Source organism: Lycorma delicatula, chromosome 3, assembly GCF_047948215.1.
Source record: "Lycorma delicatula isolate Av1 chromosome 3, ASM4794821v1, whole genome shotgun sequence".
NCBI lineage: Eukaryota > Metazoa > Arthropoda > Insecta > Hemiptera > Fulgoridae > Lycorma > Lycorma delicatula.
In genome coordinates this window covers 204,007,191-204,034,756 of record NC_134457.1, presented here as the reverse complement: position 1 = coordinate 204,034,756, position 27,566 = coordinate 204,007,191, and the positions used below count along the sequence as shown (strand labels likewise).

Below are 27,566 nucleotides of genomic sequence, written 5' to 3'. Positions count from 1 at the left end.
GAAATGGTCGTCTTTCGTCTTACTGACAAATCATTTCGTGTAAAAAATCGTTATCCATCCACGGCTTGCTTTAAAATCAACTTTATTCAACGATTTAGCGATTTCACGAGCATATGATTGGCACATTTCTGTCGTGACAGCATAACCGTATTTTCTTTTTTCCATAACAGTCATACAATTTTTTTCCTTATGTCTATGTATTTTGGTTTTAAGCCACGAAAAGCCCTTTTATTACCAATACCTTTCACCAGAAGTTGTTTCTTCTTACGCCAGTTTCGAATGCAGCTTTCATCTACGTCAAATTTTCTTTTTGCCGCCCGATTTCCAATTTTTTCAGCCTCTTCTGTAACGCGCAGTTTTTCATTTACTGTAGAAGATCGTAGACGCTGTCCTTATCTACTCATTTTAATGCCGTAATTAAAATAAATCATCGTATTAAATTTTACAAGATAAACTAAACAGATAAAATTTACATAACCGTCCACATATACAAACAGTACAATGACTACGGCGAATAGACAAGACGACGATAGGTAAATGTGTCATTAGAAGCGCGGATGCAGCATATACTGAATGAATCAGTTTTATAAAAATACCGTAACTTCATTCCTATCGATAATATAAACAGCATCTTAATAATCAAGGATGCATTCTGTATAAGCGGCATCCGGTATTGACAAACGAAAGCATAATGTAACTATACTTATGTGATTGAATTTAGGTACTTCTAAGAAGACGTTTACTTTACATAAATTATCCTGGCTAAAGGCTATGTTTCAAGTAAGCCCCGTACCCTTATTTTTTCTCCCCAATTCCAAGAAAAAAGTGCGGGGGTACTCGAATAAATACGGTATTTGGTTAAGAGGCTAGTTAGATTGGTTACTGACTTTATCATCAACCGCTAGTAATATTATTATACAATAATCCTTCAGGAACGATCTAATTAGAATGTAACAGAGAAGAATTTTGTGTAGAAATTGTTTAGATACTGAAGAAACAAAAAAAAAAAATTGGTGACACGTAATTCACTGCAATTAAATTCAAAATCTGAACCTGATTTGAACTTAAGAATACGAGAACACTCTTATTTTGGTTATACGTATCGGCAACCCACATTAAACGTTGCAATATCTCAAACCGACAAAATGTTTTTTGTCGAAATATACGAAACTTTTGTTACGCGACGTTCTAACCCCTATAACCTATTGAAAATTAAATAAAACGTAAATTTAATGTTTACTAACATTTAATAAGTGTTATAAAAGAGAATACAATGGTATAATAAACTTTTAAGCCATCTACCGAAAGCACCTATTCTACACGCGAACTTGCCAACCTCGACGTTCTGTATACATATATCATAATTTTAATCCAAATTTTCTACAGTTTGAAACAATTTTGGTAACGCAATGTGTAAAAAATGACTTTCTTTTGTATGTTTTCACCAAAATAATATACTTAAGTGTCACTCATATGACCGAGATTAATTATTTGATACAATTTTATGAAAATCAGCCATTCAGGAGTTACAAAGAACTAAACAAAACAGACGGATCACCCAAACACATTATAATGCTATTTATTATAATTGAATAATAATAATACAAAATAATTTCAGAGTGGAAAGATTGTAAAACTAAAAACAATTGCCCTTTAATTTGTTGACATTTCAATTTTATTAGTATAGAGAGAAAATTAATTTGAGATATATGCTAAAATTCCCTTACAAATTCTCTATGAATAACAAATAGGTAATCAAATACAAGAGCAGGATACAGCTGATGATTTCTTCTAAGTGATTGTTTTTATCAGTTGCTTTTTTTAAACAATTAAGTAAACTTCTTTGTGTTTATTTGGTCATATGTTGAATAAATTTGTACCGTATAATGTATAATTTTTATTAAATAAGTTTTAGAAAATGATTTGCAAATAGTATTATCAATATGTAACACATCAAATTTTACATTTTAACTACAAAATGAAACCAACATTTTCTTGACATTTAATACACTGGATTATCAATAAAATTATCACTTAAAAGCTCCTGTAAATATTTATACATATTAGTTAACTACATACTTTTTGATATTAGTGAAGTAAAAAAATAACCTTAAATGATGTAAGAAAGCATAATAAAGTAAGACATAAATTTAATTGCATTAGAATAATTTTGATTTGATATGATTTGATTTTAATAAAAATGAGCAACCCAAATGATCTTGTGTTGTCTCTCAATGATTTGAAAGATTGTGTTAAGGATATTGATGTTGAGGGTAAGAAATTACATAGAACATCTTGCATTGAAAGAATAAAATGTAAACAGTCATGGAAAAGAGGACTTCCTGTAAAATCAAGAAAACATGCTTTAAATGTAATTAAATATTCAAATATATATTATAGTTACATGCAAACATGTGTGCGTGTTGAGGGAATAATACAATGTGTTGAAAATTCTATAAAAAATGAAAAGATTATAGAAAATGCAACACAATACATTAAAGAAATATATCGTCTGTTAAAAGATGAAAAATTTGATGGAGCAAATGAAACAATGGATAATTTTGAAAAAGAAATTGGAAGTCTTAAAGTAAGAAGTTCAATATTAAACAGTAGTTCAATATTAAACAGTAGTGTAAGTAGAACTATGAATGAAAATCCAGATAGGGATGTAGACAGTCTAATGCAAGAAATAGTTGAAGAGATACGAGAGGAAGCAAAAGAAAGAATTTCTATGCAAATAAATGAGGCAAGTAGTGAAAATGATATTGAAAAGTTCCTTTCTTCCTTCAAAAAAAATATTGATTGAAATAAATTGTTTTAAATAAAAACCCAACAATGTAGAATCACAACTCTTTTAATTTTGTTTTTATTTTCAGGCAAATGTTTTCTTACCCAACATTTCCAAATAAGTGAAATAATTTTCAAACTATTAATTTTTTAACAAAAACGTGAAAGTATTTTTACCTATGTCAAGAGTACTCTCACTAAGTATTACTACAAATGAAGTTAATTGAAAGCATTTTTTTTATGAGTTATGTGGTTTAATATCAGGATGTGATTTAAAAATTTATTGAGTTGATATTGAGTCATGTTATGAATGTTTTTTTTTTTAGTTTTTTACTTCATCATCAAAAGGGTTTCTTATTTATGAATAAACTGCATAACCAGAATGTTAGAATGTTGTTTCTCAGAGATAGTCTGCAAATGTGTCTAGAATAATGTTGAATTTCTAATTGTTCCTGTTGTATCTACCTTCTTCAGGATATCCAATTTTGAAAGCACAAAATAAATATGTGCTTATAGGTTAGCTTTTAACTATTTGTCTAACATTTTTGAACCCTTGTTAAGTATTAGAATTTATTCAATATTAATTTTTGTAAAAACATTCACAAAAACTTATTTACCAAGTGAAAGCCATTCAAGAAGGAACTATCTATATAAAAAAAATTAAGTAAATACTGCACAAAAAGAAAAGATATTACCATTGAATGGAAACTTACAATCATATCAGTTAGCTGATGAAACATGTACACTATTATCAATTCAGTATTTATTTTGAAAACCAAGTAAATTAATATTAAAAATACATTGCACACACAATATTCATTTTGAATAATGCAAACATTAAAGATTTCCTTGACAAGTACCTTATTGGCATCATGCAACCCCTAAGACATCCAGTCAATTGTTTTCCATTTTTCATACCACCATCCACTGGTTACAGATAGTTACTCAGTGACATGTTCTAGATAGGGGATGCAATTTATCATCTTACTCAAAACATATAACAAAATGAGAATACTGGATTTTATTATTTGTTCATCTGTAATAAAACACAGTGAAATTTGTTTCACTTAATCAAGTGTCATTTGAATAATTATGACTTAAGGCCAGTAAATGTTTTCTGTATAAATACTTCCTTTCCCATATCATTTGTTAATCTTGTCTTTTCGTACTGGTTTTGATTATAGTGGAATAATTAAAAACATTTTCCTTTGATGATTAGGCACCCAATTTTAAAAACCATATTGTAGAAAACGTCAGTGTGTATTTATAAAAAAAAATATGGCTCACCATGATGTGTTATGTCATAATTCATGAGGTTTTGACTATGCAGCACCTCATAATTCATAAGATGCTGCATAAACAAATATAAAACCTGCTATGTATCATTTAGTAAGCACTGTTTTTAAACAATTAAAGAACATCCATCTTGATTCTGATTCACTTTTTCGAAAAATAATTTGTTAAATGCAAAAGATCTACAAGCTCTATTTAGTACGACCATTCATCCAAAAATGTTTGAGTTCCAGTAAGACATGGCATATTTCATTATGCTACAACACTTCCATTCCATATAACCATGCAAAAGCTTCTAAGTTAGTAAATTCATCTACTAAAAATTTTGCAGCATTACTTGTCACAATGTTTTAAATTGATCTACATAATTTCAAATCACTACCTTTTAAACTTCATTTCTTTTTGCATCTTGTTAAGAGATTTCTATAACTACACACACAGACAATCAGTGTGCCTCATAGGGACGCACTGTGTTATTTTATAATTGTGATATAAACACAGAATGAAATTGCAACAAGCAAACATCTCATTACAATTTTTAATTTATTGTGAAATGGTGCTTTGAGGGGAGGGGCAGTGAAACAGGGTTTTACTGCCAGTTTTGATTTCTGGTTACTAACCCTTAAATATCTGGGAAAAATCTTTTTTTTGTTATCAAAGCAGTAGAAAAACGTAGGTATTAATGTAGTAGGCAATCTACCATTGTAATTAATAAATAAAATTATAAATGTAATCTAACCTAATGCTTGCTAATCTTAACTAGCGAGCAAAGCGAGTGTAGGTTAAGTTTGATAATAATATGTGATATTTATATATTGTGATAAATGGTATTAATATAGTAGGTGATCTACTACTGCAGTTAGTTCTTAGGTGCAACTGATACGCTATATTGAAATAAGAAAATAAATAAATAAAATTATAAATATAATCTAACCAAACTTAACCTAACGCTCACTAACCTTAATTAGTGAGTGAAGTGAGCATAGGTTAATGGTGAGATTATATTTATAATTTTATTTATTTTCTTATTTAAATATAGCGTGTCAGTAGCACCATCTAAGAACTAAGTGCAGCAGTAGATCACCTACTACATTAATACCAAAACTTATTTATGTTTTGATGTGTGGTCACAGTATATTTAAAACAAAGTTAGCTCTGCGAATTTTAACAAATATCAAACAGGAGAAGGTTTTCAATTTGATGTACATGTAACTTATTTTTATGTCATCAAATTTTTCCATTTTTTGATTATTTTTATATTTTTTGAAGTTCTTCTGGAGGTCCTGTTGTCTTTTATTCAAAACTTTATGGGGACAATTTTTTAAATGGCAAAATTAAATTATTTACATTAAAAATGTTAAAATGTCCTTTTTTAATCATTTCTGCATCATATTCAGTTATTGCTGAATAGCATAACCTAATATAATTGACATAAAAATAATTTCACATGAAAATTAGTGGAAAACTTAAGATAAAAAGTTAGTGTATGAAAGAGATTAAATTTCAAGACTTACTCCATAACTGCTCACCACAAATGGGATCATTTGTGCGTATCTTGTGTAGCGTAAAAAAAAGGATTGCTGGCTGGTGGCTAAGTCTGCATCAAGATAGAGACCCTGCAACAGACAGCATTCTGTGCTCTCCTTTTTAACAACTGTTAATTCATGATAAGTGTATAATTTTTATTGACAGTACATCAATAACCTGTACCTCCTACTGTTCAGAACATTCAACATTGGCAACAACAGTTTCACGACCAGGATGTTTGTATAAAGCAAAATGTACAAGTCATCCTGTGAGTTGAACGAAGACAATGAACACAACCGAAAGAGTTTTCCATGTAGCCCAGAAAAGTCCACACACTATTCCTCATACAACTGACTGGCATGTTTTGTTTTGCAATGATGTTTGTTTCTCAAACTACACAAGATTGAACTGGTATAATCCCTTTGCAGAGGTGATAAACATAAACTGTGAGTTTTGAATATTTATTCTTGACCAGCAGCAAGAAGATTACACTTTTCTTTCACACTTAGTGTTCAGTAACAAGGCCAAGTCTATTTAAGTGGATAGGTAAACTGCCACAATATACGGAGACCAGAGCCACAACTTGCTATAACTGAGCACCACCAAGATCTCCTTATTCTTTTTTCTTGTAGGGATTTCAGAAACACACTCCATCTATCCACTGACTACTATAATCAATGATTTACTAGTCTTCCAACTCATGTTATAACAGATTAAATTAAAGAAAAATTAATATTTTTAATTCATATTTATCAATCTATTGTTTGGAATTAATTTGTCCAATGAGAAGTTAACAATACATATTTATTGATAGAATACAAATATATTTATTTTATTTATATATACATATTTTTAGTAATATATTTACAGGTTTTTTTTTGCAATGCACAAAAGTACACAGACATCAATTAGATGCCTTAAACAATTAATTATAGGTATGGTCAACTCACTCTATAGTTATTATTTGGTACTTGCTTATATATCATTATCAAATCTTGTTTGTTCATTTATTAATTTATCATTGTTAAAATATATATGGTGTACTTTTCTAAATTATTGGTAATGTGTATATTGTTTGAAAAATTGAGTATGTCAATAAAATTTTCTGGGTTATAATTATGGTTGTTATTTATAATATGTTTAGCAAAATTAGATTTTTCTATTAGAACTTTATTTTATACAATTCACATGTTCTCATACTCTAATATAGTGGACCGATTGGTCTTGCCAATGTTTTTTAATTTGCAATCTGTGCATTTTAACCTATATATGTCTTGTCCATCTAAATTAATTTTATTACTGTTTTTTATTGTTTTAGATGGATCTATATGATTTAAATATTTTATTATTAGTTACATATGCAGTTTTTAAACCAAGTAATTTAAATATTTTGTTGAAATTTCTATAATTTGTTATACTTGATTTTACAGATATGTAATTTATCTATTAAATTTTAGTTACATCTGTTAGTTATGACAATGTATTTGATATTATTTATTTCATTTTTTAATTTTATATCATATTTTAAAGCTATATATATATATATATATATATATATATATCAAGGTGTTAAAAGTGGCCATTTTTTGGTTAGGATGAAAAGATTTGTAATGCATTATTGTATTTTGCTTGGTGGGTTTCCTAAAAATATCACTATTCAATTTATTTTTATATTTAAAAAATCTATACTATTATTTTCCTGAGATAAGGTAAACTTAATATTATTATTTAAAGAATTCATTTCATTTAATATTTTATTTCATCATAGTTGCATTGTTGCTTATAATTAAAATGTCATCAAAGTATCTTTTATACAGTAAAATTTTATATTTTTTAATAATTCTGTGTAAATTTTTGTTTTCTAATCGCTTATAAACGTACAGGCTAATATTGTTGAAAGTGGAGAACCCATGGTGAGACCACCATGTAAATATTATATACAAGAAAAAGGTCTCCACTTTCAGTAATATTGGCCTACATATTTATCAGACTTAGAAAACAATAATTTACACAAATTATTAAAAAATATAAAATGCACTGTATAAAAGATATGTACATGACATTTTAATTATTTATAAAAAACAATGCAACTATGATGAAAATAAAATATTAAATGAAATGAATTCTTTAAATAATATTAAATTTACCTTAACTCAGGAAAATAATAATAGTATAGATTTTTTAGATATAAAAATTATAAAAATAAATTAAATAGTGACATTTTTAGGAAACCCACCAAGCAAAATACAATAATACATTACAAATCATTTCATCTTTATAACCAAAAAATGGCCACTTCAACACCTTGATAAATATACAGCCTTAAAATAGATGATATAAAATTAAAAAAAAAACAAAATAAATATCAAATACATTGTCGTAACTAATGGATTTAACTAAAATTTAATAGATAAATTAGTTAATAGAATAAAAAACAAAATTTACATAAAAGATTATTTGTTATTAGTTAATTTTATGTTATCTTTTTTATTTTATGTTATGATAATATCTGTACTAAAATAGTGTAACATAAATTATAGAAATTTCAACAAAATATTTAATTATTTAATTTAAAAACTGCATATGTAACTAATAATAAAATATATAAATAACTTAGATCCATCTAAAACAATAAAAAACAGTAATAAAATTAATTTAGATGGACAAAACATATATAGGTTAAAATCCACAGATTACAAATTAAAATACATTGGCAAGACCAATCGGTCCACTATATTAGAATATAAGAACATGTGAAATGTATAAAAAAAAATTCAAATAGAAAAATCTAAACATTATAAATAATAACCATAATTATAACCCAGAAAATTTTATTGATATACTCAATTTTTCAAACAATATTACACATTACCACCAATAATTTAGAAAAGTACACCATATATATTTTAACAATGATAAATTAATAAACGAACAAACAAGATTTGATAATGATATATAAGCAAGTACTAAATAATAACTATAGAGTGAGTTGATCATACAGTTCCAATTTCACTTTACTATAACGGTGGGGACATTTATAATGACAGCTGTTATATTTTATATCCAAGAAAATTACAACAAAATTGTAAACAATAAGGTAACAGTCTCACAGTTATTTCTTCTGCTCAAAAAACAAAAATTTCTGTAATACATATAACTGTTTTTAACAAAATGATACTGACATCAAATTTCTATTATCAAAATTTGTCATTAATTTAGAATTTTCTTTAAAAAATTAAATACATGTTAAATATATGTAGACAACAGATAATGTTTAAGCATTACATACAATAAGAAAAAAAGAAAAATTTTTTCTAAAACTCTTACCGGCCCGATTTCATTTATTAAACAACAAATAATACATATCACATTTACAGAAATAATACAATTCTTATGATTATTCATTGTGTTTAATAATTGAAATTGGGCTGGTAAGTTTTGTAACAATTTTTTATTTTTTCTGTTTATTTTATTGAGCGCATCAACACTGTTTATTATCTATTATTGTATATCTATTGTCTATTACATATTTTTTTTTAAACAAAATTCTAAATTAACAGATTTTGATAATAGAAATGTGTAGTGTTCTTACTTTTTTTTGATATCAGTATAATTTTGTTAAAAAGTTTTATATTACAGAAATTTTTGTTTATTGAGCACAAGAAATGATATCTGCCAAATTCTTACCGTACAGTTACAATTTCGTTGTAATTTTTTTGGATATCACTGCATTTTATTAGACTATTCTTTTATTTTTTTAATGAATTACTGATTGTTAACTTATGGAATTATTATTCAAATTTATTGCCTTTCTAGAACAAATTGAACTCCATGGCCTTTTTTTTTTTTTGTTGGTCATATCATTCACTTCATACCATATTTTTACTTTTTTAATAAAATTAATATAATGACCTTTACGAAAATAAAATCCGTGACGTAACATTGCACTTATTACTTTGTAATTGTAATTTATTATCTTTGAATTTTTATCGTTAAATTCACCAATCGAATTTGTTTCTGTTTTATTATTCCTTTTTTAATAAAACTAATATAATCTCTTGTAAACTAATACGTTTATTTTTTTTATAAGAAGTGATGGGAATTAAAAAAACTGTTTCATCTTCAGTACACTTACATAACAGCATGAATATTAAAACAAGCATACTAGCTTGTTTTAATGGTAATGCTTGCATTAATATTAAAACAAGCTAGTATAACAAGTAGTATCTTCATCTTCTATTATATTTTATTATTTTTAAGTACATTATCAAATTTTTGTATGCTACCTAGTACTATCAAATGGCGCAATTTGTAAAGTTACATTTAAAAAAATGAATAAATTGACATATTCAAGTACCATTGTTCAGCAAATGAAAAAAACATTGTCTAACAAAATTTGATGTATTTTTTGAAAGTATTCTTTATTACAAATCTAATTGAACTGAAATATGGTTTTACGCTTATTTTTTCTACCCCATTTTCATTTCATTATTAGGTTAGGTCATGTTCAGAACTGTAAACGTAGTTCATTGACTTCTAACAAACTCCATGATACTTTATATAAACAACTTTACATATGACAATGAAGTTTTAGTTTCATTAAGAATATAATAATCATTTTTAAGTTCCTAATGATAGAATTCTATTCTGAAAGAGCTTGAACGCATAAAAAAATGTTAAGTGGGTTTTTTAATTATTAATTATATAATCATATCATGATAAAATTATAGGTAATCTGTTGCAACATGAAGATGGAATAAGTCATGTCTGAAAATGGTACTATCATTTTTATTTTTTAACAAGCACTTGATGACTGCCTTACTAGGGGAAAAATCTCACCAGTTAAGTATAACTTCCATTGGTTCTTCACTTAACACACTTGCAGACCAACATCCAAGCCTACGAAATTAAAGTCTTACAAAGTCATGTTAACTACATAAACTGACTGAATAATGAATATTCAACCAGTCCATATATCAATATTTTAAGAAAAGCAACTTTGGCCAGGTTTCTTGTAGCTAAGATTTTTAAATCAAAAAATTAATGAATTTCTGTGATAAAATGGTACGAACATTTTTTTCGTGTTGAAACATATAAAATAGACCCAAGAGATAGACATGCTCATACACACATTCTGCAATACCCAAGAGCATAACTATACAAATATTGTGATAAATATAAATTATGAATAATTTTTAAAAAATGAAGAAAAATTTTTTTTTAAATTTATTTTTAAAAAAATACTTTTTTAAAAATGATTCATAATTTATATTTATCACAATATTTGTATAATTCTGCTATTGAATTAATTTATTGGATATATCCAACAAACAAATTATTTTTTTCTTTAAATATTATAAATGATGAAAGAGATTGGAATGGAATGCAAAGTTGGCGGCAGTTTATTACTCCCTACTTTATCGCAGAACCTGGACAAAGTACCTTGCTGCTGGATGATTCTATCGGGCGTGTTTTTAAAAGGATTATTTTTAATTGGCGGGTCTAATTTTTCAAGTTTTCTTTATTATTATTTAGTATTTTAAGACGGATTTAATTGCATTCCAATCCGTTGTTGAACCAGCGTTATCGAACCCATTTCATGGGCCGACCACGGAAGGCTAGGCTTATAAAGCCTGTCCTCCCGACGCAATTCCCCTTCAGACCGTCTACTGAAGTCCTTTCGGTGCTAACGCTTAATAGGCTAGCAGGAATACGCCACAACGGGGCACTAACTATAAGGAGGGAGCAATGCGACCCCTACTCCGGAGGAGTCGCAATTGCTGGTTTGTTTTCCTCTTACTTGTAAGCTTTAAAAGGAAAGGTTGTGTAGAAGCTCTTCATCCGCTTCTGCTATGGCTGCCCTTCAGGTCACATCTCTGCTGGGCTCTGTTCCGGACTCCAGTCCGCGATGTTGGGACGAGTAGTGGGTCTTCCTTCTTCACCTTCTTCTTCCGAAGACCTCTTCATTCTTCTTTGGCCTGCACTTTCCAAGAATTGGCAGTAACCGAAGTTACATACCGTTAACCTTGAAATTCCCGAGGCCCCGAAGGGCTGAACGGGGGAAAGTGCAGGTTTCTTCGTTCTTCCGTGCTGTCAGTGGCTGCTGGGCTGATGGCTGCTGGGCTCGTTCCCTTTTTCTTCTTTCTTGAAAGGAAAGGAAGGTAATAGGGAACTTACAAAATGGTGATACCTATTCGCGATCGCGGTTTTGGGGCGGCGGTTTTCTTAGAAGAAGTAAACAGAAATCATTCACTCTACGTAATTATTAACCTTCAGACACACGTGTGTCCGAGAAGGGGTTGGGGGGACCGCGTGGCCGCAGTGAAGAAACCATTTGTTTTTGTGGTGGCTGTTGGTATCTGCAACAAAAGAAGCAGAACACACACAGACGAAGAAAAAAATAAATAAATAAAAATTTGATTTTTACTTTCCTTTGGACTGGCAGGATGAGAGGAAGGAAAGGCCGTTTCCCAAGACGGCACGACGAGTCGTTCCACATCCACGTTTCTGCCGTTTTTGAAACAAGAGAAACAGAACAAAACACACGCGGAAAAAAAAAAATTAGGACCGCAGTTTTGTTTTATGCGCGACTTCTATTTGTATTTGACATCTTCAGACTATATAACTCGCGAAAATTACGCACTCGCGACCCCGGAAACGCCTCTGACGCGCTATTCCGTTTATGGCTCATGCGATATGGAGGCCCCTAAGCCTGGTTTGTCGATTCTCGGCTCCCGCACCGCACCATCACGGTGGTTCGTCCAGTACGGCGTGAGGCCGCTTCCTTACAACTGTCGGGGTTGGGTCCTCTCGGCAGATGTCCCGAAGATGACTGTGTTCGGACACAGGCGCTCTCCCGAACAGTCTGCGCGCCTGCGCCACCCCCACCTCGGACACGGATTGAAATCTCGCATCAGATCGGAGAGTGGCGTTCCTGACGAACCACGGAGCTCCAAAGATCGTCCGCAACGCGATGTTTTGGACGAAAGATATTGACACACAATACCTTGCATAATGCACTAAGGTGCAGTATAATAACATTAAAATAAATAGTAAATTATCAAAACACAACTTACTAATATGTTTTATTCCATATTAACAGGAAAAGAAATAAATTTATAGCTAGTTAGTATTAACACAATGTTAGAATAACAAAATGAACATATTGATGTATTGATAACATATTGATAACACATATTGAAGTAAGTAAGCATCCAACTAATATTCATGTGTGTAGAACATATTACAAATGTTAAAACATTAACGACAAATTTATACAAAGATTAAAAAAAATCACAGCAATTACTAACAAACATATCTTAAAAACTATGGAGTAAGCAGGAACATAATCATCATCAATTTGCCATAGTAACCCTCTGTTGATTATTTATTAAGGTTGGACAAGTAGCTTTAACATCTGCCTTTAATCTCCGGAACAATAGTATGTGCGGTTCTGAAAAATAAAGAAATCAAAAGTTATCTCATAATCGAACTGCTAACAAGGTTATTATTGATAATAATATTGACTTTTTCTAAATTATTAATTCACAACATTTTCTTGTGATCATTTAAGTCGTAAAAGTTTTCAACTGACTAAAACAATCAACTTTAGTTGCAGTAAATATTAGTACTTAGTTGCAGTTAAAATTAAACTGCAATAGCATTATTTATTACTAATGAAAACAGGACATTTTTTATCATTACTTAAACATACTTAGCAACACTTTTATTGTTCTAAAATGGTAATCATTAAAAATTCAATATGAAAATCTTATTGTCAGAAACAAATTGGGAAAATATTAAGATTAACTTTGATGATAAACTTAATAATTTTATTAATTTTTCTGTAAGCTTTCTTTTTAGCTTTCTAAAATGTACTAAAGGAATTGTAAAATCTAGCTCCATGTCAAAAACAGATCTAGAATTACATGGAAAGTTATCAAAAGTGAAAAATAAACTGGAAATAAAAAGGTCAAAAGCTTCACCATAACTCAGTAGGACTCCACTTCTGCTATCTCATCCCCTATTTTCATGTAGCAGGAATTTAAAATATCACTTTAAAATAATATTGATCCATTTCAAACAGCACCATTTTTTTCATCTTGAATGGTTTTGTTGATGATTAGTATTTTATTTCTTGCTGATATCTAAGTAGTTAAAACTTGTATTTTAAACATAGAATAATCATTCATTAGGTATTGAAAAAATTCCTACTAGTATTTTGAAAGAAATCATAGATGCTATTGACTTACAAATTATTCAACAATGGAAAAATTCCTAGCTGCCTGAAAGGCCCTGGTTGTTATTCTATTCCTTGAAAAACGCTGAGCCCTTAATTTACAAAATTATAGATAAATATTGTTTTTGTCCATATATTCCAATAAATTGAAAAAATGATTAAAAATTTCTTAAATTGCAATTGATTAAAATCATAGCTTATTATCTGTAAACACCTAATCAAAATTTTTTTATAAGAAAGAGAGTTCTTGAATCTGATACTAAGTTGGCAACAAAGGTTTTCCATTTTCCGCCTTGGCAGACACATCAAAAACTACTTGTATTTTTGTTGTAGTGCTATTTTCTTTACACATCACATGATGTGGTAGATAGTATGGATTCTCAATATTACTGCTATATGTTGAATAATCTTTTTGTATTGATGGTGGAATCATCTGCGTATGACCAAGATGAAGAAAGTATTCATTTATAAAATTGTTGTAATCAGTTCATACGGTACTGGCTTTGTTCAGCTTCTCCAATGCCAGGACTCTATGTTAGGCATTGTTAAGAGTTGCCTAGAGGAACATGGTTCGGAATTCTTGGAAATCACACAATATATCTTCCATCTTCATCTCTCTTCAGGTTTTCTAAAAAGTGCTGTTCACATAAGTTTTCTACTTTGGTGCGAGTTTTAGTAACAATCTCTTCTAATTCCCAAAACTTCAATTTATTTTGAATATTCGTTTAATGTTACACAAGGAGGTTTATCTTCTGTATTTGTGGATGGTAACCTTCCACCAATTATTCAATCTAATTTAGTTTCTTGAATAACTGGAAAATGTTTGCCTTTCTTGATTTGACCCTTTTTAATTAAATGTAAGAATAATTCAGATCCAACTAACATGTCTACATTACTGCGTGTATTAAAATTACTATCCGCAAGTGTCACAAAGTTTGGAAATTTCCACGTATTTGTATTTATATGTACAGTGGGCACCAAACTTGTAATATAAGTAGAGTAATGCTCATAGTTGAAATACAATTCAACATTTACACTATATTTTGTCATTGTGAAATGTTATCTTCTCATGTCATTCTAATGTAAATCTTCTCGCTGTAGTTTCAGTCTTAAGCGCTGCACCATGTTTTTGGTAATAAAATTGGCCTGAGAGCTGGCAAGTAATATACGGCAGCATTGTAATCAATTGTCCAAATCTTTAATCCTAATGACGGCCGAAGCAAGAAAAATCTGAGTTACACTTTGAATTTTTAAACTACAATTGCTACTTGCATTTGTATTAAAATTAAGAGCATCATTTTCAACAGTGCATCTGTTGTCAATTTCATTTTTGCCGTTTGAATCATTCTCAGTAGTTATGATTAAACTCAATTTTAGCTTATCATTTTAGAATTTTCGCTTATCATGTAGAATTGAATGGTGTTCTTGCTTACAATATTTACAATAATGAGTTATAATAATCCTTAACATTGTGATTGCTATTAAGGCAATTAAAGCATAGTTTGTGCTTTTTGACAAATGATATTTTACCACCAATAGGTAACTTCTCTTTCAAGGTTGGTGGTACAGCATCTGTACCACCAAATTCTGATATCTCAAAGCATGGTGGTACATTATTTGTACCACCATGTTTATATGGAAATATCATTTCAGCATGACGGTCTAATCTCTAAACCACTTTCTGGATGTCTTTCACATAGTTTTACTTACTACCAACAGATGGCAGGTGCTTGTAGTAGATGATTTTTTTGATATATACCACTTTGCTGTTATGAACTAAGCATGTTCTTTGGACTTCACCACATAGGATTCATTTTATATGGTTAACATTTACAATTTCAAGGTAAGCGTAACTTATAAATTGTTAACATTTTAGTGTTATTTCCATTTAAAAGAATGCAAACGAACTATGTATATATATATATGTTGGACTCTTTTATATGAGTCCAAAAACTGAACCACCATGCAATAAGTGAATCTGAACAGTTATGTTCATGAAATTGTCGATTGACATATGATATTTTAAAAATTCTTTCAAAGCAAACAAATTTAAGCAAGGAATTTTAATTTAGACTTCACTATCATATTTATTTTGAGGGCACAAAGTGACTTTTATGGGGCCTGTGTAGTGTAAGATTGGAATTGAATCATCCTATTTAAAAGGGAATGATACAAAAAGTTAAATAAGAAATGCAATTAATTTATAATTTATCTATTCTATTGTGGTGTGGGTAATGGCTTACTATAGAAGAAAGAGACTAACAAATGGCGAGCTAGAGTGGATTTGTACAATGTTATTACATCTGATGACGAATCTATCTTCAATGATTACAACGCAGATCCAGATTTAGTTGAAAATGAGATTGTGTTATCCAATAGCAGTTCAGGTGATTCAGATTACATTCCATTGAAGCAAAGAACAGCGAATAAAAATATAAGTGTAACAATAAAAATGTCAAAAATGCAACTGGTCCATCAGCATTAAGTTCTACAGATGTAAATATAGACATCAACAAAAGTACTAGTGTTATCGACACAAATGCTGCAGGGCTATCTGGAAGTGTAAATGGCCATCATACCCTATCAGTTTCACGAAATAGTGATACTACTTCTACCTCTACTATCACTAATACTATTAATAATAAGAACAGTGTCCAGGCACCTGCATGGGTCAAAGTAAATAAACCCCAAAACACTCCTGCATTTTCATATGAAAAAACACCTGCAGCATTTGTGAAAGCTCTTGAAGAAATAACGCCATTTAACATGTTCAAACTTTTCATTTGTAAGAAAATTACAGACATGATAGTGTATTAAACTAATCTATATGCAGAACAAAATTATCAGAAAACTGGTGAAACATATACACCTACAAATGAACAAGAAATTAGTACATTTATTGGTATAAATATTCTTATGGGCATAAAACAGTCACCAAGTTACAGGGATTACTGGAGTACTGCCCCTGAGATGAACAATAACTATCAGTAAATTGCTAACAGTCAACTGATTTGGATAGCTGCTATCAAATATTCACATGAATGACAACAGTATGGTGCCAAAGTAAGGGGATTAAAATTATGACAAATTACCTAAAATTAGATAATTAATTTTTCTGACTCGGACATTTGAGAACTTCAAAAACACTCTGCAACTCAGCAAAACAATGGCTGTTGATGAGTAAATGATAAAGTTCAAACGTCATAGCTCATTAAAGCAATACATGCTAAAGAAACCCATAAAGAGGGGTAATAAGGTTTGGATTTTAGCTGACAAAACAGGCTACGCTTGGAAATTTGAAATCTATACAGGAAAGCAAGACAATACTGTAGAAGAACAGCTTTGAGAAAGATTTGTAGAGTTTGGTGTGCGATATCAAAGACAAGAGATCATATAGTTGTCACAATATGTATTGTGACAACTATTTCACAAGCATAGGTCTAGAAGCAACAAAATATCATGCTTGTGTAACAACAAATCCATCACGAAAGCACCTCTCAAACATGCACACTGACAAATCAATGAATCGTGGTGAGTGTGACTGGTTTACGAGTAACACGGATCTTGCAGTAATGAAATGGAAAGACAAGAGAGCTGTACAATTTCTGTCTAATTTTCACGATCCTGAACATTACGGAAGTAACAAAAAAAGACAAAGATGGCACGCAAAGTAAAGTTCCATGTCCCAGAACTCTATGGGACTACAATGACAACATGAACTGTGTGGATAAGTTTGATCAACTGAAAGGGGTTTAAAAAAGAGATAAGAAAAGTAAAAAATCGTGACACCATATCTTCTGGTACTTCATTGATGCGAGTGTTATGAATGCTTCCATTGTATACAAAGAACTGGACACTCCTGAAATGACTTAAAGATTTTTGTAGGAGCATTGCTACAGATTTCATAAGTTTTCTCTTGCATCTTCAAGAAACAAACTATCATTGAAAAGAAGAAATTCCAACAGTCCTGTCCAGATAAAAGGAAAGAAATCATTTGTACCAAAGGCAGTGCATTTGGAGAGCTCGGCGCATCAACCATGAGGCACAAGAGAACAATGAGCTAAATGTAGTACCAAACTTAAACAGATGTGTTGTGAATGTGAATAAAAGTGGCAATTTGTCTGGGAAAAGCAAAAATGTGTTTCTGGAATTACTATACTTCATGAGGTCATTGAAACATGTGGTACAAATAGTAACACCATCTATCTGATAGATGCACCACCTACTTAACTAAATAATTATGATAGATTGTTTTTAAACAACATCAATTGATTAATTACCTATTTTTCTTTAAATAAACAAGTTTTCTACTTATAAAATGTTTAAATTATATTTCTGTGCAAGTAGCCTATGTAAAACTACAATATTCCTGTGCTTCAAGGAGTTAAGAAAATTTACACATTGAGAGAGATTGTTTGCAATACGGGCATTGTAAATTAGTTTTGAAAGCATAAGCATGCGCCTGATAGAATGATTTTTATCCTGCTTGGATTGATTAGAATGTTTCAAAGAAGAAGAAAACTCCAAGTATTTTTGCCGTAGATTTCTTTGAAATACAAAGGCAGAGCTTTCTAACATTTGTCTCCATTTTTAAAAAAAAAAAAACAATAAATTCATCGATAGATGGTAAAGAATCAGCTGTCAAAGTTGATTCCAAAGATCGAAGAGTTGATTGTTGATTGATATAAGCATTGTGCAAATAATTGAATTAATATATATTCTGCACAGTTCGTATCGATTTCTAAGGCCTTTAAAGCACTTATATTACTAGAAATTGTGTCAATAAAATTAGCCAAGCCGGTGGCAGATTCTTTGAGAATAATCTGTATATCCAATATTTTGCGAGCACATAATTGTCGGCTATAAGTGATAGATTTTTAATTAACTGCCAAGCAGAATCTATGAAGGATGATGCTAAATAATGAAATTTTTGGACTAATGTTAACTTATTGTCATGAACAACTGTGCAGAAACACTAACTAAAGGCTAACCAATTCTCATAAGAATCATTTAATTTAGGTAGATCAATTTGAGGAAGATTAAGCGATGCTCATTTTTTAACAAATATTAGTTTTTAAGTAAATTAGATGCTTTTGAGGGTAATGACTCTTCACAATTAGATTTTTTTACATTTTCACATGAAGATTATGTATGTCTTTCTTTTCTTCCCTGTCTGCTTCAGTTTTCAGCATTATATTCTAAAAATGTTTGGACCTCATTGTATTTATGCCCAGGTCGAGATTAAATGATCGAATTTGACTTGCAACAGTTCAATATCTTCATTTTCCATGCTAAATGATTCCATAAACTTTTTTATTCACGTGATGGAACCGTTAAGTGTACCCCTTTGACGATTTTGTGTGTTTATTTGGACTGGAAGCACATCTATTGCACATTCACCTTCACTAACTCCCTCATTCATATCAGACATTTTGTATAATACAAATAAAAGAGTTAATTAAGATTACATTTTCGTAAGGACATGTTTCAAAGAACAAAGCTGAGACATATGAGTGAAGGAAATAGTAGGTTTGAATTACGAAGTGATAATCTGAGCATAGGATACAAGTCAATAATTTTGTAATTAAGGCCAAAATATTGACAGAAACAGTCATTAAAATATAAGTATTACTGCTTTAGATAGGCAGTTAGCTTACCACATTGGAATCCAAAATATCTAGTGATGATGAAAATACATACTTTAGTTACGAATTGCAATCAGCATATAGCCAGTTAATTAGTTAGCATACAAATCATCACAAAGCCAGCACTAATTAAAGAAACACACATTTTCATGTTCACAGATTTAAGTTTTGTTCTTATAAGTAAGTAGACTCATATACATTTGATTGCTTCTGACTCCATGATGCTTTAATAATGTTAAATTACACTCAACATTATAAATTTAGTTGATTTCATTATGTAATACATTCCAAATATCCGGCCCGGAGGACCAAATTATGCTTCGTTTATGTTAAGTGGACTGTAAATAAAACAATACTAATTTGAATTAGCAATTGCATATTAACATGTTCATGATTTAATTTAATCTGTATTACATTGTTAAAAAATATATACAAATATGTGTACATGTCCATTGTATGATGTGTAAATTTTTACTAAACAATACGAGTCTTCAAGTAATAGACTGAGGTGAGACTAGCTAGATGAGATGAAACTAGACTGCCAGATTCTAGTGCTGAGCCGGCTTATGTAGTGTAGATGGAGCCAAGTGAATCATCAAGAGCTGTGTCTCGACATACTGCCTGCCATAATTTAACACACCTTACAATAATATAATAAGATTGAATCCAACAAGCTTGGCAACTAGGCCGTATTGTATGGTTGCATGTTATAGACAAACAATTAATGAATAAAAACACATGTTTAACAAAATACAAACAGATTATCTTGAAAAGAAGGAAAGACTAATATTTAACATCACATGGTGCCAGACAGCAGTGCTACCAGAAAATGATGGATTTAATTTGTAAATCGCTAATTATTTTAGAAATTATTACAGATTACAACAGTAATGGGCCACCTATAGAGGGCTAATCCAAACTTACTTACTATCACCACCAGATAAACTGTCAGACACATGATTGCTAACTATGAATAAGGATTTGAAAATGAAGTTAAATGAAATGTCATTACACTTACACTTTGATTAACATAAAAAACTGTTTTATAAAAACTGTGCAACATGCAAGTACATGTTCACTCTAACAGACACTAGTTGATACAAATGAAACTGTTTTACTAAGACCACTTTATCCTAGAATGTATGGATAATTAGAAAAAAAATGAACTATTTGGAGTCTCCTTCTAAGTGCAGTATCTTGAGCTAGTAGAATCTATCTTTATTTAAAGAAAGCTGCACTTGTAGATCTAATACAGATAAATCCCAGATATTTTTTTTTGTAATTCATCAGTCACAATGGGGTCTATCTAACAATATTCATAACCTTCTAGAGAATAGTCTGGGTCATTCTCATCCACTCATGGCAATATATAACTGCATCTAACTTGCTGTATTCAGTATAAGTACATTGCTTTTAATTATTTTTAAAATGGGCTCTACAAAACTTAATTAAATATACATTTTTCTTGATCGTCATAAAATGTTTCTCAATCCATCTCATTTAACAATTTGCTCTAGTTTTGATAATTTATTATTTTAATAAAATAATTTTTTCTGTAGCAGCAGCTGAAACTATTTTACAACTAGATGTAAAATATAATTAAACAGAAAATATACTTTATTGAAAACAGCTTGTATTTGTCTTTTGTGAAATATTTAGCTTAAAATAAACTTTTCCAAAGATTACAACAATAAAAATTACTTTTTATGTATTTTTAAACTGAAACCAACATAAAATTAATCTGAATTCCTATATTTATAAAATTTTGTTATTATCTAAAAGTAAAGATTTTATATTACTCAAACAATATTCTGTAAAATTTATTTTATTTATTTGATTCACATCAGATTATTCTCTGAAATTTTGTTTCTACTAGTATATCAACATTAAAAAAAAAATCAGTAAAACTTTCTGTAGACACTACATGAGGTCTGTCTAGAAAATATCTAGTCTTATTCGGTAACTTTGAATGTAGAATTGTTACACGGATGCACTAGTTTTACAATGTTGCCAAGACCAACATGAATATGCCCACCAAACAGCATGTCAATCAAATTATTCATTCAGCAGCAGTATGTTATAGTGTAACCATTGACATTTGTGTCCATTACATTAATTTCATAATGTAAGAAAACAAAAAGCAATAAGTCTACATTAAATGTAACAAAAAACTTAGACATTCTTGTTCAGAAATCATTACTATGATACATAAAGTCTGTGCCAATGAATCTACAAATTAAAGAATGAGTAAGAAAATTTAGAAATGGTTATACTTAGATTGAAAATTATTTTCAAAACTGTTCTACTTTATGAAAATTGTTGTTTGACAATTCAAGAAATAAAAAAATACCTTGGGAATATCAGAACTTTTGTGTCAAGAATTTGGGATGAGTTAAACTGCTGGAAAATTTGTTCCATGGTTATTGACAGAAGACCAAAAGAATTGAGGTTCAATTCTTTGAGGGTTGAAGACCCTGAGACTAAAGTAAAATTCTTACAGTAGAAGTCTAAGCAGCCATGAGCCACTAAAGCACAACAAAGCTGAATCAACATCAAAGCAAAGCTTCTGTTTTCTTAACTGGGAAGGTATTATTCACCATGAATATGCTCCAAAAGGTCAGACAGTGAACAAAGAATATTAACTTGAAATTTCTAATGGATTACGTGATTCAGTAAAAATGAAATGCTCTGATTTGTAGAAGAATGGTGACAGTACTTTATAACAACAAACCTCCCAATTTATCCAACAATTTTTAATGAAATGCTGGATTTTGCAATTTTCTAAAACCCTGTACAGTCCCGACCTGGCTCCCTGTGACTTCTGAAGAATCCTGATTTAAAGAAGACTTTATGACATACAAGAAATTAAAAAGAATGCAACAAAGCAGCTGTTAGCTGCTTTGTAACATGGTGCAAGAGGAACATTGAGGAGAAATTATCACCATTGACAATTAATTCTTTTGTCAGCTGCAGCAAATGGTAGGATGTTTATGTGGCACATACACAATGTGTAAAATGAAGTTTATTCCTGTATTTTGGTTTATCTGTTTTGGATGAAAAAGTCAATCATGCTTTAAAAATAAATTCAATACATTTAGAGTAGGTTTGCATACTTCTCATGTAGAAAAGCATGCAAAACTTGCACCTTGATGGCTTGCACTTTCTGTTGCACGTCAGTCATACAGTTAATACATAAGTATAATTTTCTAAACAATTATTTTAGAAGTATCTTTCATTATTGAACAAGATTTTTTATTATTATTCTAAAACATTAATACATTATGCAAACTCAATCTACAACCCAACAATTCCCAACCATGTCACTTGTATGATCATTCTCTTATACAATCAAAGTTAACAGTAAATGCTCAGAAAAGCAAGGTTTATATTATACAAATTCTAAGTACCTAAATCACATTAATATAAGTAACCTATACAAAAATATTAATTTTTAATGCAGAATTAAAACCTCACACCAATTACACCAGGAAAATTATTTAACAATTGTATTTTAATGGATAAATAACCATAAAAGTAAATAACTTTAATTTTTATGTTGCAAGATAAAATATTCAAAAATACAACTGCTTAATAATTTCAGAATACTCTAGAACAGCATTTCTAGCAAAATTAGCCTACAAATTTATACGTGAACAATAATGAAATCATTATATAAGAAAAGAAATCTTTTATTATAAACATTTTACTAACATTTGAATTTGTTTTTCATTTAAAAGTTTCTCCACACGTGAATATGTGTTAGACACATATGTAAAAGCAAATTGTTTTCAAGTCATATACAACAATTCCTACATTTAGTTTTTTGTGCAACCATAGACAAAAAACCCTTTTCACAGAGGTAAGACATGGTGAAAAAGGATTAATATTTTAAACATTTCTGTGAATAAATTTCCACATTCACTTCGTCAGCAAACCAAAAGGTATTTGAATTCCCTGATGTGAATTGAAGTTTATTGGTAGACATTTTGATGAGCTCATTGTCAATCAACACTGGTAAGTTAGCAGCTGGAACAATGTTTACACTAAATGGATTCAGTAATCATCTCTCTAAGAAATTATCTTCTGGGAAATACTCAACTAACTGACTTTTTAGCTCACGCAAATGCATCTTCATGCTTTCCAAACTGTGGTGAATAATAGTTGTCTTCTTCATCCACATTTTTCTCAATATAATTAAAAGTAAATGAGAACATTATCAAAATTTTGCATTGAAGGCGAATAATCCAAATGTGTTTCATTAAGAAGCAATAATTAATTGCTTTTTAATGAAAGCATGAAATTTGTCATAAAATGTTTTTATCACATCCTTGTAAATTTACATTCAAGTTGTTTATATATAAAAATTCATCAGCTAAATACACCAACAGCAACATACACTCATTATTCTGTAAAAACATTGAGAACTGCGTTTCTTCATCCTGGAAAAATATTAATTCATCTTGCAATTCCACTAACCAGGTTAACACTTTCCCCTGTGATAACCAACCTTCTGTATGGAAAAAAAGAAAGTTTTTCGTTTTATCCATTTCATCACATAGTTTAGTAAACAGCCTGTTCTGCAGTGGTCAACTTTTAATCAAATTAACAATTTTTACAGCTTTACAAAGAATTTATTTGAGATTTTCCAGCACTTTTTTTTGCTGAAGGAAGCAGTGCATCCAATATGTCCTTTGCACGAGACAATCTATTAATTTTTTCAGAAATCCACTGTTCTTTATTGTTATTGCCTTTGCATCATCACTATATATTGTATACATTTCGTCCAATCCATGTTATAGTTTTTAGCAGCTTCATAAAAAAACATCAAAAACATATTGTCCTGCTGCATGACCAGGTTAAATTTGCAAAAAAACATATTTTCTTTGACTGATCTGTCCCTATTGCATCTACCTCACAAAATATAAGAACTCAGAAAAAGTTTTGCCATTCTGTGAATTCATCAAATTGAATTCCAAAAAAAATTCATTTGCTGAATTATCTGATCACAAACATTGGCAGCCATGTTATCAATTTGCCTTGATACTGTGACGTTAGAAAGCGGGGTTTTCTGTTTCTTCTACACCTATTAAACAATGACCATAACATTTGCAGCAGGCAATAAGAGGTTTTCTGCGATTTTAGAAAAATAAGTTGCTTCAAGTGTATTTTTATCAGTATGGCTTGATTTACAGATAGAAGCTTGTTGATTTCTCAAATATGTAATTGTCTTTTGACAAATTTCAAGGGTTTGTTTTTATGATCTGGATGTTTAGTTTCCAAGTGTCAAATTAATTTTGATGGCTTCATGCTTTCACTGGAGAGGACTTGAAAGCACACAATGCACTGTTCTTTACATCCAATGAGGTAAAATCATAATTTAAATAACTGTCATTGTACAATCTTAGCTTTTAACCAACTGTTTTAGTAAATGGCTCACTTCACTTTTTTTCCATTTAGCATGAGAATCTAACTGAAAAAAAAGAAAAATGAAAAAAAAAACAAAACATCAATTATTATTATTTTTAATGACACTAAGCTTTTAAAAACTTAAAGGCACCAGATGCAGACTTCACATTTGAAACTAAACTGACATTCCTCTTTTATATTGCTAAGAGCATGACATGTACAAATGTATCATATGATGCTTTCACAGTGAATATTATGCAGGTAGATCAAATTACAAGGAACATATATACATGAAGTTGGACCCTACAAAGTGCTTATGATTGTACACTTCATACATGCATGTTCATACCCATTGCTATCAGTGCAGCTATATAATTAACTAGGTCGGATTGAGTTGGAGTAGGGGGATTGTGAAATATTTGCTATATTTTTTTTTACTTTTTAGAGGCCGTAAAGCTAAAAAGATTGAGAATCACTGCTCTAGAAATAAGAATATTATAAAATAGAAAAATAAAATTCTAAACTGTATTATAATTCACCTGTTGTATATTTATAAATGTAAAAAACAAACATGAAGTATAAACACAATCAGTTCAATTCTAAATATGATTTGATTAAGCACAAAAATGCAGCTGGAAATTACTACATTTCTCAACTGTTTCTGAAAATCTAAAGATATGTTTCATCACAATTCTAAAAAATTTAATCCTAGCATGAGAATTAAACAGTTTAATTATAATCAAAATAAAATGTCACTCACATATCTTGTATTTAAAGAAAAAAATGTTCAAAATCTAAATCTGAGTAACTATTAATTTCAAACTACCCTGTTGCCTGAAAATCTACAAACTGTTTCAAAATTGATTTTCAAACTGATTTTAAAATTGTAAAATATTTAATTTTATACAGAATTTTTCCTTTTTTTATGAACAACTGCAGTATTATAACAACAGGTGGAAAGGAATATGTATGAAAATTGCAACACAGCTTTAACTCGTCCAGTGTAAGAAGGTGAATAAATAAAATACACATTTAATACAGAAAGATTAAAGGTACAGCTACGAGTATTTTTTTTTTAATGCACTAAAACATTTTACTATTTAAGTTGATTTACACATTTATGTTTTAAAACATTTAACACTAAATCAACATACTATTTAGATACCAATGGAGTTATATGATGTTCTTTAAAACTAAATGGGTTAGGCCGTTACAAATTAATAAAACTAATTACCAGGTGAATGTGTCATATAGTGAATCCAACCAGGACTCTGTTGAACACCAAGGTTTCTCCATTCTCCTTCAGACATCAGATGAGTTTTTGGTACTTCACGTGCAAGATCACTTGGTAGGATGACATGCCTGAATAAAAGTTCAATATAAGTAAAAGTTTATGAAATATCAATTGTTTAATTAAAATGTCAGCATAGGATATAATGTACTCTACATGTTATGACTTTATAAATGACAATGAGCAATGTCGTGAGTCTCTTGCTGATTCTATCATTTCATCTGGTTTATTTCTGGGCTGACAATGAGGAAGAAATGCTGATTACATAAATGTAACATTTTAATCCATCTGTTGTAATCACAAATAAAACTAGCCTTTAATAACTTTTTCTGTCATTACTTATAATTTTATTATAAAACTGGTACAGTAATGAAAAATAACACTTTATGAATAAGTTCTACAGCAGTTGGCAAATACACCAACAAGCAAGTAAGAACTGTCAAGCCTTCACCTAGATAAAAACTCAGAAGCTATTGCAAACCACAGATACCAATATTACGTGAGCCAGAGGGTACAAAACTAAACAGCTGACAACAAACTACTAATTGATAATAGAACTATTACTTCTCAATCACCTCCATGGGAAGGTTTATTTCCAAAACATTACTACAGCACCAGCTTGTAGGCTACCCTTAAAATTTCCTTCCAAATTAAAAAAACGTTTTTTTTTTATATTTGATACAATTACTTCAAAAAACTTAAATATTCATACATAAAAGTTCCTAATTCACAATTAGTAAAGAATATATCAATTAATTCTTCTGTATCTAATGTACATTAATTTACATTTTCTGTGTAGAAAGTGTATGTGCATTTAATACATACTTAATAAATTACGATAATGCATTTGCAAAAACAACGCTGTAACATAACCCCAGTTGTTACCTGTATTCATATTTTTCATCAGTGTATTTATCAGAGTACTGGATTTCATTTACTGGCATCTTAAACGTCGATTAAACAATTACACACTTATTTAACAAAAAAAAAAAAAACACTGAGAGAAGTAAGCACTATTTACACCAAAACAATCAAGCAAAGAGTAAGCTGTTAACAAGAACTAAAGAATGTTAATTGCCAATAAGCCAACACGAAAATACGGTACAAGATTTGGCGCGCTTTTAGACAAGGCAGCCAAAACAATTCATCAATCATATCATTTATAAAAGAACTTTGTAATACTACGCAGCTACCAAGTAAATAATTCCTTTAATAAAATAGTTTTAATATTTAGAAACTTAACTTGAAAAATTAAATTATGCCATTACGCATACTTTATAATTATTATTTTTGTACCTGTAAGTTCTTTCGCAGAACTCGTAACAATTATTTTTTTAACGATATAATTGTCTTTAAAATAAAAATGGATCGACTGATT

The 27,566-nt window shown here is 29.8% G+C and overlaps 2 protein-coding genes across 2 annotated transcripts; one reads left to right on the top strand and one right to left on the bottom strand.

The window, feature by feature from the left end:
• Nucleotides 1–2,200: 2,200 nt before the first annotated feature.
• Nucleotides 2,201–2,806, top strand: LOC142321291 (uncharacterized). Its single transcript, XM_075359287.1, has one exon. It carries the CDS (start codon nt 2,201–2,203, stop codon nt 2,804–2,806), a length of 606 nt encoding a protein of 201 aa, XP_075215402.1.
• Nucleotides 2,807–12,717: 9,911 nt separating this feature from the next.
• Nucleotides 12,718–27,280, bottom strand: LOC142321072 (cyclin-dependent kinases regulatory subunit-like). The gene is made up of 3 exons (XM_075359074.1): nt 27,074–27,280; nt 26,132–26,259; nt 12,718–13,060 (listed from the first exon to the last, which is right to left on the bottom strand). The coding sequence occupies exons 1-3, from the start codon at nt 27,130–27,132 to the stop codon at nt 12,963–12,965; spliced, it is 285 nt and encodes a 94-aa protein (XP_075215189.1). The 5' UTR covers nt 27,133–27,280; the 3' UTR covers nt 12,718–12,962.
• Nucleotides 27,281–27,566: the final 286 nt, after the last annotated feature.